Source organism: Primulina eburnea, chromosome 1 (assembly GCF_022965805.1).
Source record: "Primulina eburnea isolate SZY01 chromosome 1, ASM2296580v1, whole genome shotgun sequence".
NCBI classification, from domain to species: Eukaryota; Viridiplantae; Streptophyta; class Magnoliopsida; order Lamiales; family Gesneriaceae; genus Primulina; species Primulina eburnea.
The window spans coordinates 60,763,525-60,779,625 of record NC_133101.1 but is presented as its reverse complement, the minus strand read 5'-3'; the positions used below and the strand labels follow the sequence as shown (position 1 = coordinate 60,779,625).

The window sequence follows — 16,101 nt, the reverse complement described above, 5'->3', positions numbered from 1 at the left end:
GTTAAATATTTTGATAATTATAAGGTGGTATATAGTTTAAATATATTTCGAACAACTTATATAAAAAAAAAAGTGGTCTAATTTTTTTAAAAAAGAAATACTCTAAATCGATTCCATGGACTTGTTCAAATGTAATAATTTTTCCACCCTATGCGTCATTTTCTAACTAGTAGTTTTAATTGCTATATAATTTTAATATCAGGCAACACATGGAATAACATGAATTTTTTCACCCTATATAATTATATTTTATTTAATTTAAAAAAATATCGACCAAGTTCATTGATATATATATATATATCGAATCAACTTCTATATCACTCACTTATTTTCATAATAAATGTGTGGAAAAATATCAAAATTTTATATTCTAAATGAATATCAGCTCATTGATAGATACAAAAGTCGACACGATTTATGACAAAATAAAACTATATATATATTTATAATTTTATATTCAATAAACGAATATCACTTCATAACAGATATAACAAAGTAAAACTATATATATATATTATATTAATAATAATAATAGTATACATTATATCTGGCCCTTTAATTAATGCAAAAATTGAAAAATCTGACCAGCTTTCAGGTCTGCAGCGCAATGAGGTAATTTACGCATATCTTAATTAATGGCATTATTTACGAAAATGCCATTCTCCAAAATTGCAAATACACCCTTTAATTTTTTTTTTTATTAATTTCATATATTTAAATGTTTATTTCAATACTTTTACTAAATTTTAATGATTTTTTGGTATTATTTAATTTATTTCAAGTTTTCTCATTTTTTATTATTTATTTATTTATTGTAATTGAATTATTTGTGATGAACACGTCCGATTCCAAAGAGTTTCTTGCACGTCATGTCAATCAAAGACAAATCGGCGCACTATGCACTCCGAGATGTTCTATTGACCATTTGGGTGGAGGAATACTCTAATTCAGAACATTAGTCTTTAAATCATGTGTAAGTTTATAATATATCGATCTATGTATGTGTTTCATGTTTTATGAGGCTTGAAATTCGATGTCACAATAAAATGAATTATGTTTAAAAAAATGAGACATTAATATTAATTTGTTTAATATCATATTACATAATTACTATTTTTAATATTAGAATAATTTGGAATAAAAAATATAAAAAATAAAGAATTTATAAAAATTGAGAGAATATTGGGTGGAGAAGATTTTTTAAATAGAGAATGCAATACGCCATTTGGGAGGTATATAGAATGAAAAAATGGAGAATAGGGGTTGGAGATGTCCTAAGGATGGCATATTAATGCGGAATTCTGCAAATAAATCCAAGTTTGTTGACGCTAAAGACAATGGGACCAGCTGTAATCTTCAGTTAGCCTTTTATAAGTCTACCACTCGGTCAGATATCTAAAAATACCAGCTTGTATGTATGTGTATGTATAGATTCAAGTGTGTCTTTGTGGTGTGTAGATAGAGAAAGCCGGAGAAAGAGATGACCTTCACGGTTTGAAGTGGCTGTATCCAAACACAAGTTTTGCGGTTTGGTTTCTTGTTTATGTTTGAAGAGCTCGAAAAGGGATCCGGAAAGAGAGCTCTTTCCATGGCCTTGTGGGTTTTTCGTTTTCTGCATCAGATTTTGAGATATTCAGATTTCATTATTGTGGCTTTCGGGGGACGGTGATCTGTATTTACGAGAGAGAGGCGCATTTTCTGCATACTCATGGAGCAAATTATTGAGAGGTCTTCAAATGTACACAGGAATTTTAGAGCTCGAGCTCCACTGGTGAGACTCACAGCTTGTGATTTTTTTAAATTTGTTTGATTTTGAAGATGGCCGGATGAGATTCTTGGTAAATGTGGTGTGTTATGTCTCTATATTCCTTGGTTTTATGAGTTAGAATTTGTTCTGGGTCTTTCTTTCGTCTTGAAGTTCACGTTGTTTGGATTCCGTTTTCCAAATTTTTATGGCATCCAGCTGAATTTATGTTAAAGATACTATGTTATGAATATTTGACTTCTCGTTCATTTAGTTACCTGTTTATAAATGTTCTGCTTTTTTCCATTAATGGCTGTTCTTATCTACATTTTATGTGTGGTTGCACAGAGACTTGGATGCTTCTGCTATGTTGTTGCCGTGATTTTCCTGACAAATTCAGGGTTTGGAACCTGATTTACATCTTAATTTGGATTTTAATTCGTTGGGAAGTGGGAACACTAACAATTTGACAATTACTCCATTAATTTGATCTTTTAACTTAAATTTCTTAGTGCTTGAATTCATCCTCGAATGAGATTTACTAAGCGTTTTGTTTCTGGAAAATCAATTGTGGTAATTAACCGGGTGTGTTATTTGTCTCATGTTTGACAGTTCAGATTATTTCAACTTATCATTTTTGGTCTTTAAGTGTTGGCCTTTACTAGATTCTACCATTTACATTTCACCATAAAATGTCTCATGTTCGATCTCCTAGCTTTCCTTCCAACTTTTATCTTGGTTCTTCTTCCCTTTTTGCATTTTTCTGGATGTTCCTGTTTATCTTACTGATAAGTGACGCTAAAATAGCCACCAAATCGGTTTGTTAGCTCAAGTATGTCAAACTTATTTGGCAGGATTTGCTGTTCTCTATGCCAAGTGAGCTCACAAACGTGTGTAGTAAATAACTCAACAGTTGCCAACACCCCTAGTGGTTGAGTGACGTAAACCTCTCATATCTGTCCCCCAACATGGGAGAGGCATTGGTTCAAACACAAGTATAGATGGACAAAACAAGAATGAATCCTTATGACTGGATCAGTCAAAGTTGTTCTTAGATAGCCTAGAGTGCACATTTAACGGTTACTCCTAAATTTTATGCTCATCTGCCAGAGATATTGTAATGTTGCTGTCTTCCAATTTCCGTCACAATGTTTTTGGATGAAATGTATAGCCGAAGTTGGCATATGAATTCCAATCATCATTGATAGGGATATTCAAACCGATCCGACTTTGCTAAAGTTAAATCTTTCTGAGTCCCGAAATTTCTCCAGCTACAAAAGAGGCTGAAACACGTGATTTAAATCTCATCTTTAAATGTATTTTTTTCCGCTTTTTGGGTACGTTATGGGTATGTATATGGAATGGTGGGCTAATATTCGATTGCAAATGATGCGGTACTTAATGAACGTCAGAGTTCCTATTAATTATTTGTTGTTCCTGTTACAGTGCTGTTATTGCCACTTTGTGTCATCCTGACCAAGAAATGTTGCAGGTTGACTCGGTATCATGTTATTGCAAAGTCGACTCAGGGTTGATTGGGGCAGGAAAATTTGTTCCAGGATCTAAACTTTGTATCCAACCTGATATTAATCCTCGTGCGCACAAGGCAAAAAACTCACGTAGGGAGAGGAGCAGGGTTCAGCCACCACTTCTACCTGGACTCCCTGATGATCTTGCAATTGCTTGTCTGATCCGAGTCCCTCGCATTGAACATAACAAGCTCCGCCTAGTTTGCAAGAGATGGTACAAGCTGTTGGCTGGAAATTTCTTTTACTCTCTGAGGAAGAGTCTTGGTATCGCTGAAGAATGGGTGTACGTAGTTAAAAGAGATCGTGATGGGCGCGTCTCCTGGCATGCTTTTGACCCAACCTACCAATTGTGGCAGCCGCTTCCACCTGTTCCCATGGAGTACAATGCAGCAGTTGGATTTGGCTGTGCTTGTACTTAGTGGCTGTCACCTTTATCTTTTTGGAGGAAAAGATCCACTGAAGGGCTCGATGAGGCGGGTCATTTTTTATAGTGCTCGAACGAATAAATGGCACAGGGCACCTGACATGCTTCGTAAAAGGCACTTCTTTGGTTCCTGTGTAATCAACAACTGTCTTTATGTTGCAGGAGGAGAATGTGAAGGAATCCAGAGAACTCTGCGTTCTGCTGAAGTGTACGACCCAAACAGAAACAGGTGGAATTTTATTGCTGATATGAGCACGGCTATGGTGCCGTTCATTGGGGTAGTTTATGCTGGAAAGTGGTTCTTAAAAGGCCTTGGAGCACATAGGGAAGTTTTAAGTGAAGCTTATACCCCAGAAACGAATTCTTGGAGCCCGATTAATGATGGTATGGTTGCTGGTTGGCGAAACCCGAGTATCTCTATGAATGGTAAGCTTTATGCGTTAGATTGTCGAGATGGGTGTAGACTAAGAGTCTATGATGAAGGCACAAATTCTTGGCACCGATTCATAGACAGCAAGCTCCATTTGGGCAATTCTCGAGCCCTTGAGGCTGCTGCTCTTGTTCCTCTTAACGGGAAGCTCTGTATAATACGGAACAATATGAGCATTAGTATGGTTGATGTGTTGAATCCGGATAAACAGGTGGAGAGCAACCCTAACATTTGGGAGAATATAGTGAGTAAAGGTCATTTCCGAACTTTGTTCACGAATTTGTGGTCTAGTATCGCTGGGAGAAGTGGATTGAAGAGCCATATTGTGCACTGCCAGGTGCTTCAAGCATGACCGTGTAGCATATTTCTCCCGCTTCATCATCTAAAGATTCGGTATGGTTATCAAAAGTGGATGTCTTCAGTTTTTTCACTCGAATTCGTGATTGAAAAACACACAAGTCAAGTATGAATAGTAGAGCATTCGAAAGGCTTGTGGCCGGACGTGTCAAGAATCATGTCTGGTTTCTTTCTAATCGGATACATCTTGTGAGATGGGATCATCTGTTTTTTCACGAGTACATTTTTGTTGTTCCAATCAATAGTCTGTTTATTGCTTACCTGGGGTATTACTATTGTGACATTGGAGATCCTTTCTTGTAAATAGGAGTGGTGTAGAAACTTGAGTCAGCATTAGACAAAATGTTATTCAAATACTTGATTCTTGCTTCATCTGCTCTTTGTCAGCTCTTGCCAGCTAAAGACGAGATATGGAAAATCGCCGCACTGTTATATTCGGTCAATTTATCATTTCGACGTTTCTTATTAATTTATCTAAGTATGAGATGTTTCTCCATCGCACTGTTATATAATCAAAATCTTTAGCTAAAGTACATATAGTTACAGGTACACTGGCACTCGTATAACTAGCAGTCGAGCTTGAATATATAGTCCACACGTGGTAGCATTTTATTCAGATTCTTCACAGCTTCACCAGCTATAAAATGTTGCATTTTCCAAGACTAACCAGCTAAAAGCATAGGTGCGTAGTTTCTTGGAACTGGAAACTGTGATTACCAAACGAACAAGGTGAGAATACGATACAAGAACACCACGTGAATGAAAGTTCAAAGTTGTTTCATAATTTCACAGCAACCCATTTTGTAAATGCTATAAAACAATGGCAAGAGAGATCCAAGATTCCCAAGCAAAATACACAACAAATAAACGTAAAAGTAACAAAATCTTAAATTGTTGATACACAATCAGATCAGAATACTACAAAAATATATGCTGTGTTTCCTATCTTAAAAATTACTCGTTAGATTCGACCTTTTCCCTTTTATATGATTATATCTGCATCTAAAGTCCCAGATGAAAATTGAATCCCTACTTTGGGCCAAAGGAGATACAACTCATTCGACTCATAGAAAGAAATCTTCTCCCATCACAACAGATTCGTTCAACTTCAAACAAAACCCCCCATGCACACATCGAGTTTCTAGAATTGAAAATTTTGCGTCATGTTTGTTCATGTTATCTGGATGTGCTTTTCTCAGCAAACACAAACATACCCATATTATTTTCAAATTCTTGAGCCAAAATTTCATCCCACTAATACTTCCCTCGGTAATATTCATGATTTTGTTCAACTTTCCACCGCTCTAAACGTAAATTATAACGTGGTACTTTATTCTATGTCAAAATAGACATAGTCAGATTCTAAAGGGAATTCACATGAATATCTCAAAGCAAAAATCCTCCTGGAATAACCACGAGTTCACACTTTGTGTACACAAACTTAAAACACATGATCCCCGGAGTTAGTACGAACTTTTCAGTTGTTCAATATTTTAAAAGCAAGAAATCCAGTTAGAAAATGCGTTCAACAGTTTAAAGATTTCAGTAAAGAACAGCAACTTACAGATGATGATATTTACCTGCTTTAAAGTGAAGGCCTTATCTTTGCAGGAACGCACAGTTAAGAACTGATCCACATCAAGCTTCTTGTCGATGATCCCAACACTGAAATAAATACTATGAGAAGGAGGCAAGTCCACCTTGATCTCACCAACATTGAACCAGAAAAAAAAACTTTGCACCTCAATACCCTTCAAATCAGTGATAGACCCAATACTCAACTTCCCGGTAATCTTTTTCTCGTAATAAACCGTGTACTCGAACTTATTAGGGTCTACATAAATTTATGGACTCCACATGTCCAAATCAATTTTGAGCCCTTGAATCTAGCATTAGGGTACTAACCTAATGCTAGCATGAAATAATCCGTAACAGGGTTTCTTTAAATTCACCTCAAAATTTCCATCTTGATCGAGCGTGTAGTTGGTGACAGAATCAGGCAAGAGACCACTGGGGAGGCCGTATTTTGGGAGGAGTTCATACACCGTTGGTTCGGGATTTGATGCAGTGGGGAAAGATGAAGAACAGTCGATTAGGTGATGGAAAATGAAGAAGAAGACGAAGAGCTTTGGGATTTTGGACGCCATTGATTATTCTGGATGTGTGCGTATGCGTGTGGTCAATTGTCACGTTTAAAGATATAAAATCGCGAAATGACAAAATAGCGGTGTGAGGTAGGTGGTCGTACTCTGATTTATTTTATTCGTCTTTTTTATTTATAATTATAATATATCCAAAAGTAGTGTCAAAATTACAAATGACAACGACTATATATATATTTTTGTATATAAATATAATATAAAAATAATATATATATATATTTCTTATTTTGTCCTTTTTTTTGTCAAAAAGTTTAATTTATTTCATATTATAACTAATTAGTATGTACTGTGTTACGGTTTTATATTTATGAGATAGATTGATCTAAGTAATATATATTATGAAAATTAAAAAGTAATAATTTTGATATAAAAATAAAATTTTTATGAGTTGAGTTATGTTGAAAATCTATCTCATAAAATTGATCCGTAAAACGATCTCACGATAATTTTTTTTGATCAATAAATTATCACGGTATAGTGAACTTGATTAATAACTAGCGAGCAAGATTAGCAAAATCGAGAGTTTAATCGCATTATGGATATCAGATTAATTAATATTAGAAAATATAACAATCAATTGTCGATCCATATTTAGAGTGTAAAATATCATTTTTGGTATAAAAAATAATTTTTTTTATAGGTTGAGTTGAGTCAAATATGTCATGTATTTATCCCACAAAATTAAAATCAAATTATTTTATTTTCTAAAAAATGTATCTCCCACTATCATTGAAGAAAAACAATGAAGACAATAGACCAACCAACTTAAAAACAAAGAAAAAAAAACCTTAAAAACAAAGAAAAATACTTTACTATATTACCAAAAAAGAGAATCGGACAAAACAAATTTCAAAGATCAATATTTCATAATATCTCTCTAAACAAAATTTAATGCAATAATCCTTTCGGTGCCATGGTTCGCAAAATTATCGAACAATTTAGCATCGGGTGAACCCCGTATCAAATGCAGAAGGCTTTTCAAGAAAACATAAACATAAAACTAACCAAACATTGAATAGATTTTAGCAAAAACACTGAATTTAGTCTATTGGTTCGAATTTAATCACAAAAGATGCCCGAATAATGTTGATGCAAAATGTATAGTTCTAGATTTGTGAGACGTTCTCACGAATCTTTATCTGTGAGACGGGTCAACCCTACCGATATTCACAATAAAAAATTCTTTTAGCATACAAAGTAATACTTTTTCATGGATGACCCAAATAAGAGATCTCTCTTATAAAATACGATCTGTGAGACTGACTCACACAGATTTTTGTATAGTTCCAGATTTATGGTAACAGCTACACGTTTTGTTTTTAACAATAAATGCCGGATAAATTTCACAATTTAGTAAATTCTAACCATGATATGTAAAATAGACCTAATAATAAACTTATCCATGCTCTCGAAATGGAAATTTACTCTTTCATTTCAGAGTAGGAAGGAGGGGAAACCCTAATTAAGCTCTCAAAATAATGAAGAACCAATATTCCCAAACTCGCGAAGGATCAGCGTAATCATTTACATAGTCGACCCCGAACCCCTTCTCTGTCAATCCACTTTCAGGTATAACTGTAGGCGTAGAAGTATATAAACATTTGCTTCGTGCATATGGGTTTTTACGCTTCTGATTGGTGAAATGATTTATTTAGATTGTAAAGCAACGAAGAAGTTGTTCTTTCTGTAGTTTTATCTGTGTTTGTGGAATGTTGGTTGCCAAGGAGGATACAAGATAATATTGGAGTGAAAATGACTGATATATCAACTGTATTTCCATGATTGATCTTTTTCTCTGATATAACTTGGATGCTGTGTGTTGTTAAATTTTTAGCAGTTTTTGTTTTGATACTCTTCGAGTATTTTGCTGCGACTGCACTTTTTATCCTCTTTTTATTCTTCAGTGTAGGCATTTGATTATGCCTCTTTTTTACAAACGATCTTAAGCACATAAATTTTGATCTAAAATCCAAAAGTGCAAAGTTTATTTTGTTTGAGGACAATGTAAAGAGAGATAGGGATTGTATTCTGGTTGAGACTTTGAAACCAGCGGTTTGTTTGGGAATTAGATAAATTTGGAGTTTAGCCTTTCATTTACATGTTTTGATGTCCATCACAGTAATCATTGACTATAACAGGGATCATTCCTAGAGTTGGATTTATCAACCATGACTCATATCCAAACCATTTGTTCCTGAAAGTAAAGTGATTGGTGGGAGCATTTCTATTGTAAGATGGGAATAGAGGTTGAGCATACATCTAGCCCTATCCAGACTGTTACACTGACTCAATCATCTGCATCAACTAGTGGGCCAAAGACATCCATGTTCACAAAAAAGCCAGGATTTGTTATCCCAAAAAACAAGTTATCTGGTTCACTTGTTCCTTTATTTCGGGGTGCTAAAAAGGGAGATGGTGATGCACTGAATGAGGAAGCTTCTAATCGGGTTCTGAGAAAAACCAAATGGGGCCCTGATCTGAACCTGGATACCACTGTTCGAAAAGGGAGAGTTTTGGCGTATCAGGTATTCGGATTTTCTCGTCCTTGGTATATGAACGTCAATAGCTTTTTTTTTCTTCTCCCAAAAACTCATGCGATTATGTATATGCATACATTTATACCACGGAGATGTTTTTTTTTACTTTTCCAAGCCGTAGTGTTTAGTTGAAATTTTGCTTGAATAGAAGTTCATAGGATTGGGCTGAAGGCACATCGCCCAGCTATTGGGTGGGAATTTAATTGCTCTCTAGAAAAATAAATATCTCTGTTCAAAATGGGTGAAACATGTCAGTATATCATTTTCAGCAGCTCCGATTAACTTCACATATAGGGGCTTTAAGTGATGCTATTTCTGCTTTTGTGGTGGTGCACATTTTGGACAGGCTCGAATCAATCAAATATCGCAGCAGCTGGCCTTAGGGTCGCTGGCAGTGGATAACAAAAAAGGACCATTATACACATCTGAATTTGATGACGGGAAGTCATCGTATCATCAGCTTAGTCGGGAGGTAAGTTAACTTTTCAGAATGTATTTTTTGGTGCTTTGTATTTTCTTTATTATTCATAGACTCACTATGGGATATGGATGATAGGCATTGGAAATGCTGGAAGTTGAAAAGCGAGAAATTATCGGTATGTAGAAAACAGAATCCAAAAATGTCTTTACAACTTCTATGTTTTTCTTGTGAAGTGACTCAGTTTGCTTATTCTGCTCTATTTTCAGGTGAATTACTAAAGTTAAATCCAAGTTACAAGGCTCCCCCTGATTACAGACCTCTGTTAAAAGAGGCGAATGTCCCAATTCCCGTGAGTATTTCTTGGCTTGGATTTGTTTTTGTACCTGTGCGTTCATGTTATTGTGATCACATTCGATCATTGCAAGCTGTATGGAAATGTTTGATTTATATATTTTTATGAATATATGTCAATAAACAAAGACACTTCTTTCAGAAAAGATTGTATAGATGATCTCTGCAATGAAAAACAGTTTGCGAGATATTAGTATTATGCCAATGTGTAAATGTTGTGTCCATCTTCTTAAGAATTGCTAGAATACCAGAAATATGTAACAAGCGTTGCATGTGAATTGATAATAAGGTAGAATAACTAGGAAAAATGAGAATGTGACGGCAAGAAATACTTTATAACAGAGATGAATGGGCGAGTCTTTTTTTTTAATTATGAAACAGAGCTGGGATAGCAGGAAGATAATGATGTATGCCTGCTGAAATATGCAAAAACAAGAAGATGATTGTGCATGAAAGAAGGCTTGGATAGTGCATGAAAGAGAGATAAATCACTCATAAAAGAATATTCCTATGGAATGTGCTGTCCATGTTAAAAAATTGTCCTTTCTTTGGTCACTTCAATTTGTTCAGACTAGATACATTTATTTGCAGCTTACTGTTCTTGCATAAATTGTCCCTTCTGAGGTCACTTCAGTTTGTTCAGACTAGATAATTTATCCGCGACTCACTTTTCTCGCATTACTGTAACAAGCTTGTCATCCTTGTGTTTGATTATAAATGTTGTGATGGTTCGTTATGAGAGCCTGCCTATATCTCTCTGTGCAGATCAAAGAATATCCTGGATACAATTTTATTGGTTTAATATTCGGTCCTGCGAGTGATACTCAAAAGAGATTGGAAAAGGTATGTAATCTTTATAACTCTTTTGCACCATTATGGAAGGTCTATTTGTTGAGTTTTTTCATTGCACTAACTAAAATATGCTGTCATATGAAATGATATTTTCTGCTTTCTTGGCTTACAAATCAGGAAACAGGAGCTAAAATACGAGTTTATGGCACAAAAGCAGATAAGGGAGGGAAGGTAAAAGACTCCAGCAATATATTCCGTCCATTCATGTCTTAATCTTGTCCATATCATAACATTTTACTCGACCTGACCTTGCTACTCTTTTTCCCTGTATTTTATAGTTTGAGGTTAATTCTACCGATACCAAAGAAACAGTCCGTTCTTATGAAGATCTATATGTACATGTATCAGCTGACACATTCGAGAAAATTGATGCAGCTGTGGCTTTGATTGAATTGCTAGTCACCCCGGTTTCGGTTCGTACCTAGTACAAACCAAGATATTAAGCTGCGCTCTGCTTTGTACAACTGTTGTCATGCGTTAACTTACTATTTCTGCCTTTTGTCAGGTGAACCCATTGTCTTCTTCAACAACATTGACCTCAACAGCTGATGACAGTATGATAGCTGATCCAATTCAACGCATGCCAAGCTCGTTCAAGGCGCCTACACTGGTAAATCAGGGAATAGCTCAGCCATCTGCAGGACCTTTACCAACTCAGACTCAAGGTTACATGCCACAATATCCTCAGACATGGTTTTCCGCAGGTCCAACTCAGATTCCATTGTTTTCACAGTCTGGATTAGTCCCCCCAATAAATTCTTCTGCACCATTACTTGGTAATCCTGTCCAAGCAAATTCCACTAGCATCCCTTCATTTTTTGGTCCTCCACCGGTTATACCTGCTAGCTTCAGTCAAGTTCCTCAAAATTCTTCATTTGTCGCCTCCAGACCTCAACCACCCACTGCTTTACAGCCACCACAAATACCAATGGTCCCACTGCTTGTTCGTTCTCAAGGAAATAGTGCTATGGCTTCTCAGAATGTGGCCATGTCTGTTGCTCCTCGAGTGAATATCCCTAACAACATGATATCATCTATACCTGCTCCAACCCAATCCACTGGAGCCCCGTTGGGTCATCCTATTACTTCTTTATCTTATGGTTCTGCTCCACAACCTCAAAGGGGCTTCTCTCCATTGCTTCCATCAATGGCATCTGAGTCGGTAACTTCATCAATTGGATCAATGCAGCATGCTATACCACCTGTAGCATTGCGTGCTCCATCCCCGAACATTATGACTGGTTCCACACCGATTCCTTTCCCGAGAACATCTTCAGCGTCATTTCCTGGAATGAATATTTCTATTTCTGCAGCAATTCCAAGACCTCAGCATGGCAGTTCCGGTGACTTCACATTTCAGCCTCAACGCCCACAGAATACTATATCTCAGGTGTCTTTGCAAAGCAGTCAACCTGCGAACCATAATCTGGCACCCCCAATTCAAACAGGGCACACACCTTTAACGCCACCGTCTCCTTTGGTCAGACCGTTGATTAATAATATGAATCCATATCAGGTTCAGAGTTTCCCAAGGATTCAGGTCAGCCATCAGATGAATCAACCAAGACCACAGATTTCCACGAACTTAGTCGGGAGTCCCGCAGCCCCTCTTGTACCACCTAGAGGTCTGTCATTACCAGGTCACAACACCATTTCATCCGGTACATTCCAACATATGCAACCAAGAAACTTTACTCCACCTCACGTTATTGGTAATCAAGCTGGTCTTTTCCTCCCAGAGCCGCAAGCCAGATAAATAGTTTTCCACAAAGTCATTCTCCTGGAGCAACCCTGCAGAGGTTCCCAAGCCCACGTCCACATTTTGGTACCTATTCTGGCAAGCCATTTTCTGGTGGCACTCAGCAAATATATGATCCCTTTGTACCCACTTCTGTACCTCTCAAACCTCAAATGGGTGGTGATGCAGCCAAGGTACATAATGAAACTGATCCAGAGTATGAGGACCTGATGGCCTCTGTGGGAGTCAAGTGATTTGTTTTCTCAACCATAGTTGCGAAGTTTTTGGGCATCGGTTGTGTCTTCGTCCAAATGATTTCTTCAGTAAATTTGGATGTTCTGAGGCTCGATCTTGGATTTTACCGTGCAAGAGCTGCGATATTATTTGTTGGTCTCTTGTAATTGTTGATTTTATGTCATTGAGTCGAATTCTTAGCAAGGTGTAGCGACTAGCTAATGCCAAATGGGAACTTGATGAGTAAGATCAGCTAAAATTCATGTTATGGTTTCATATATTTGGTATGTTCAAATTCGATCTTTGTGAATGCATGCCTTTGTGATTATTATCATTCAAAATTTTTATGATGAATAAATGGCGGCTTTGTGAGAGATTTGTTTTGAGAATGAATGCAACGGAAACATTTTAATGGATCTCTAACTAATTTTCTACTGATTATGTCTTTTTTGTGCATTGTCCCCCCATAAATATGTAGTGTACACCTTTTGCTTTACCATTAATTAAAATTGGGTTTCTTTGAAAATTTGCTTTGTAGTTAGTGTGCAACGAATGAAAGATTATTTCCAAACTCTCTCTTCGATCAAAAATGAAAATGGACTAAAAACATGAATATGAGATGGTTTGCATGCTATAATGCAATTATTGGATGCTTGGAAGTTGGAAGATGAGGTCCTGTATAATGTAAAATTTGGAGGCGCCTTTTAACAAACAGACACTTCCTTCCGCCTATGTTTAATCTAGTCCATTAGATCATAGTCTAATGGTCAATATTGCACCCTTCATAAAGCATCTGCTAATTTCCGAAAATCTACGCATTTTTTTCACTTAAATGTTATTAATAAAGTAGAGATATTTTTTTTTTAAAAAAAATAATAATAATAATAAGAAGAGACAGAAAATTTCTTTAATACTAGCAATATAGCACACACTTTGTGTGAAAATTACATAAAATATAATAACGGAAGGAAAAATGATAAAGAACATGAAGAGCTATTTAATTTTTGGATACAAGTATTTTAGACTGTTAGATTTCCCCTGTTGAGACTTCTCATTTCGTAGCTAAAAACACGTCTTAAAAGTGATACAGGGAAAACTCTAAATCAATAATCTGAAGATGAACTTGAAAAAATCTCATTCATGTATTAAACATGTGTTCTGATTCTATAAGTCAAGAATGGTGAAATCAAGTATTATGAGACACAAAGAACTCAAAAACTCTCTGCACAGATTAAATCCAGGAGGATGAGAGAATGGCAACCCTGCAACACATCTTCAACCAGCAAGCAGCTGAGTACACAGATATCAAAGAAAAATGTGAGAAAACAAAAAAGTATGAGAGCGAGAGACAGAGAGTGTGTGCTGAGTGAGAGAGGTGTTACCTCAGGATGAAACCACTGAACTCAACAGTAACACCCGGATCATCCAGGTTAGTTGAATAAAACAGATTTTTGAAAAAATAGTGCAGTAATTCAAGTTATTCAGGAAATAAAAGAAGTACAATCTTTGTCTAAATTTAGACTGTTAGATTCCCCACGGTTGAGACTTCTCATTTCGTAGCCAAAACTTTTAGTCCCCTGTAATTGGCAAGAAATATCATGTCATAGCTACTTCATGCAAGCACTTCAGAAGGGTAATAATAACAATAACTAATGAAAAACACGGGTAGATGAGTTCAAAGCAATAGGTTTTAAGAACAAGAAGGTTCCATTTTCTGATATTTTATTCTAGAGAAAAGATGAACTTACTTTTGTGTTAATTTCCTTTAGATTCTCCAATGACTCCGAAAGCTCTAATTGTTTGGATGCCGTCGCAAGCAAGGCCTACACACAACAATTTATCTCTGTAAGTCATAGTCATCAATCATTTCAAGGACCAGACTCAATGGAATCAATTTATGCATATCATGTTAAAGACTGAACCATTAACTATAACTACACATAATACTTTCTTCTGTCTTCTGTAAGTCGTACTTAAATGATTTTATGCGGTCCAGAGATTCAAGTAGTATGTCATCTTTTTCTGGTGGAATTCTTGCAGGTTTTTTCAACAGTTCAGTCACCGCATTCTCTAAATGCTGCAATTTCTGGCAGCATGGATGGAGAAGCTCCACAGTGTTTGTCTGTGCAAACTGATGATCCTGAGAATTCCTTGATGATTTTCTGTTGCAATCTCGTTATTTTGCTCCTTGAATAATCTTCCTACCAGCGCACCGTACAATAGACATACATATGCAAGTAGTCTGAAGATTACATCTGTCAATGTTGTAGTGATTGATCCCTTTAATAGCCTTGTTCGATAAGCCAGCCTAGTCAAATCTATATATATCAAGGTCAAGATTTGTATCTGATGCTAGAGATACATGTAAACTGCTTCACAACAAACTATTAAATACGTCAATGACCTGATACTGATGACACTTTCATTCTTCTAGAAATTGATGGCAACTTATAGATTGCAGAACATTGTAATGCTGCACTAAATGTTTTGACCGCAGATCTTGTCCGTCCGTCACAGATTAGTCGTATACATTCTAATTTCTAAGAACACAAGAATGAAGCTTCTGATGAAAAGTACATGTTTCAAGCACCTTAGTCTTAAATGCTAACTATGCCATAATGTTGCTAAGACAGCATTCCAGAGGTAAATAATAGAATATGAAAGAAGATAACAAATCAGCTCTGTGTTGATGGCACAGCCCTCATGTTCGACGGAACGGGACGGATGCAACACGAGGTACGAGGGATGAGTTGATCGGTTTCATATACGAAACGGGGATTTAACGCGGAATTGAGTGCACGCGGACTGCACGGAAGAAGGATTTGTGGTTGAGGACTTGTATTAAATGTTTGTTTCATCCCTTAATTCATTCTCATTCTTATGTTATTCTGCATGAGTAATTTAAGACTTCACTGATTGCGAAAGCAAGCACAGGTATGGAGACGGTATCTGAGTCTCTTCCCGCTCCTCAATGAAAGACTATAAGAGAGATCGCTATAACTATTTTTATGAGAAATTTCATTAAGTGTGCAAATCAGTTAATTATAAAATTTCTATTTTAATTGATGTTAATTTTGTACATCACTTTTAAGATTGACTTATTATTAGTCCATCACTTAATGATCCATTTTGCGACTCACCAAGACAGCTAACATGGTCACCTCTCGCCCAAATATTGTCTCGTATTGTCCTGAGTCAACAACCAAAAAGAAAAAAAAAAGAAGGAAATAAAGATTTTTACCTTAAAATAGTTAGCCATGTGGCATTCTTCAAATAGAGCAAATAGATTTAAAATTGTGGTCCGAGGGTCCAGTAGTAGGGG

At 36.1% G+C, this 16,101-nt stretch overlaps 3 protein-coding genes across 3 annotated transcripts; 2 read left to right on the top strand and 1 right to left on the bottom strand.

The window, feature by feature from the left end:
* The first annotated feature begins 1,326 nt into the window (after positions 1-1,326).
* On the top strand, positions 1,327-4,856 carry LOC140836730 (F-box/kelch-repeat protein At1g55270-like). The gene is given in 3 exon segments (XM_073202470.1): positions 1,327-1,771; positions 3,237-3,683; positions 3,685-4,856. Coding segments are annotated over 3 exon segments (1,305 nt in total). The 5' UTR covers positions 1,327-1,708; the 3' UTR covers positions 4,480-4,856.
* Positions 4,857-4,895: 39 nt separating this feature from the next.
* LOC140836738 (uncharacterized) lies at positions 4,896-6,675 on the bottom strand. The gene is made up of 3 exons (XM_073202481.1): positions 6,418-6,675; positions 6,065-6,318; positions 4,896-5,191 (listed from the first exon to the last, which is right to left on the bottom strand). Exons 1-3 carry the CDS (start codon positions 6,629-6,631, stop codon positions 5,147-5,149), a joined length of 513 nt encoding a protein of 170 aa, XP_073058582.1. The 5' UTR covers positions 6,632-6,675; the 3' UTR covers positions 4,896-5,146.
* Positions 6,676-8,041: 1,366 nt separating this feature from the next.
* On the top strand, positions 8,042-13,052 carry LOC140836724 (uncharacterized). The gene is given in 10 exon segments (XM_073202458.1): positions 8,042-8,215; positions 8,785-9,171; positions 9,530-9,655; positions 9,740-9,779; positions 9,871-9,953; positions 10,721-10,798; positions 10,925-10,978; positions 11,086-11,220; positions 11,313-12,531; positions 12,534-13,052. Coding segments are annotated over 9 exon segments (2,292 nt in total). The 5' UTR covers positions 8,042-8,215; positions 8,785-8,880; the 3' UTR covers positions 12,800-13,052.
* The last annotated feature ends 3,049 nt before the right edge of the window (positions 13,053-16,101 follow it).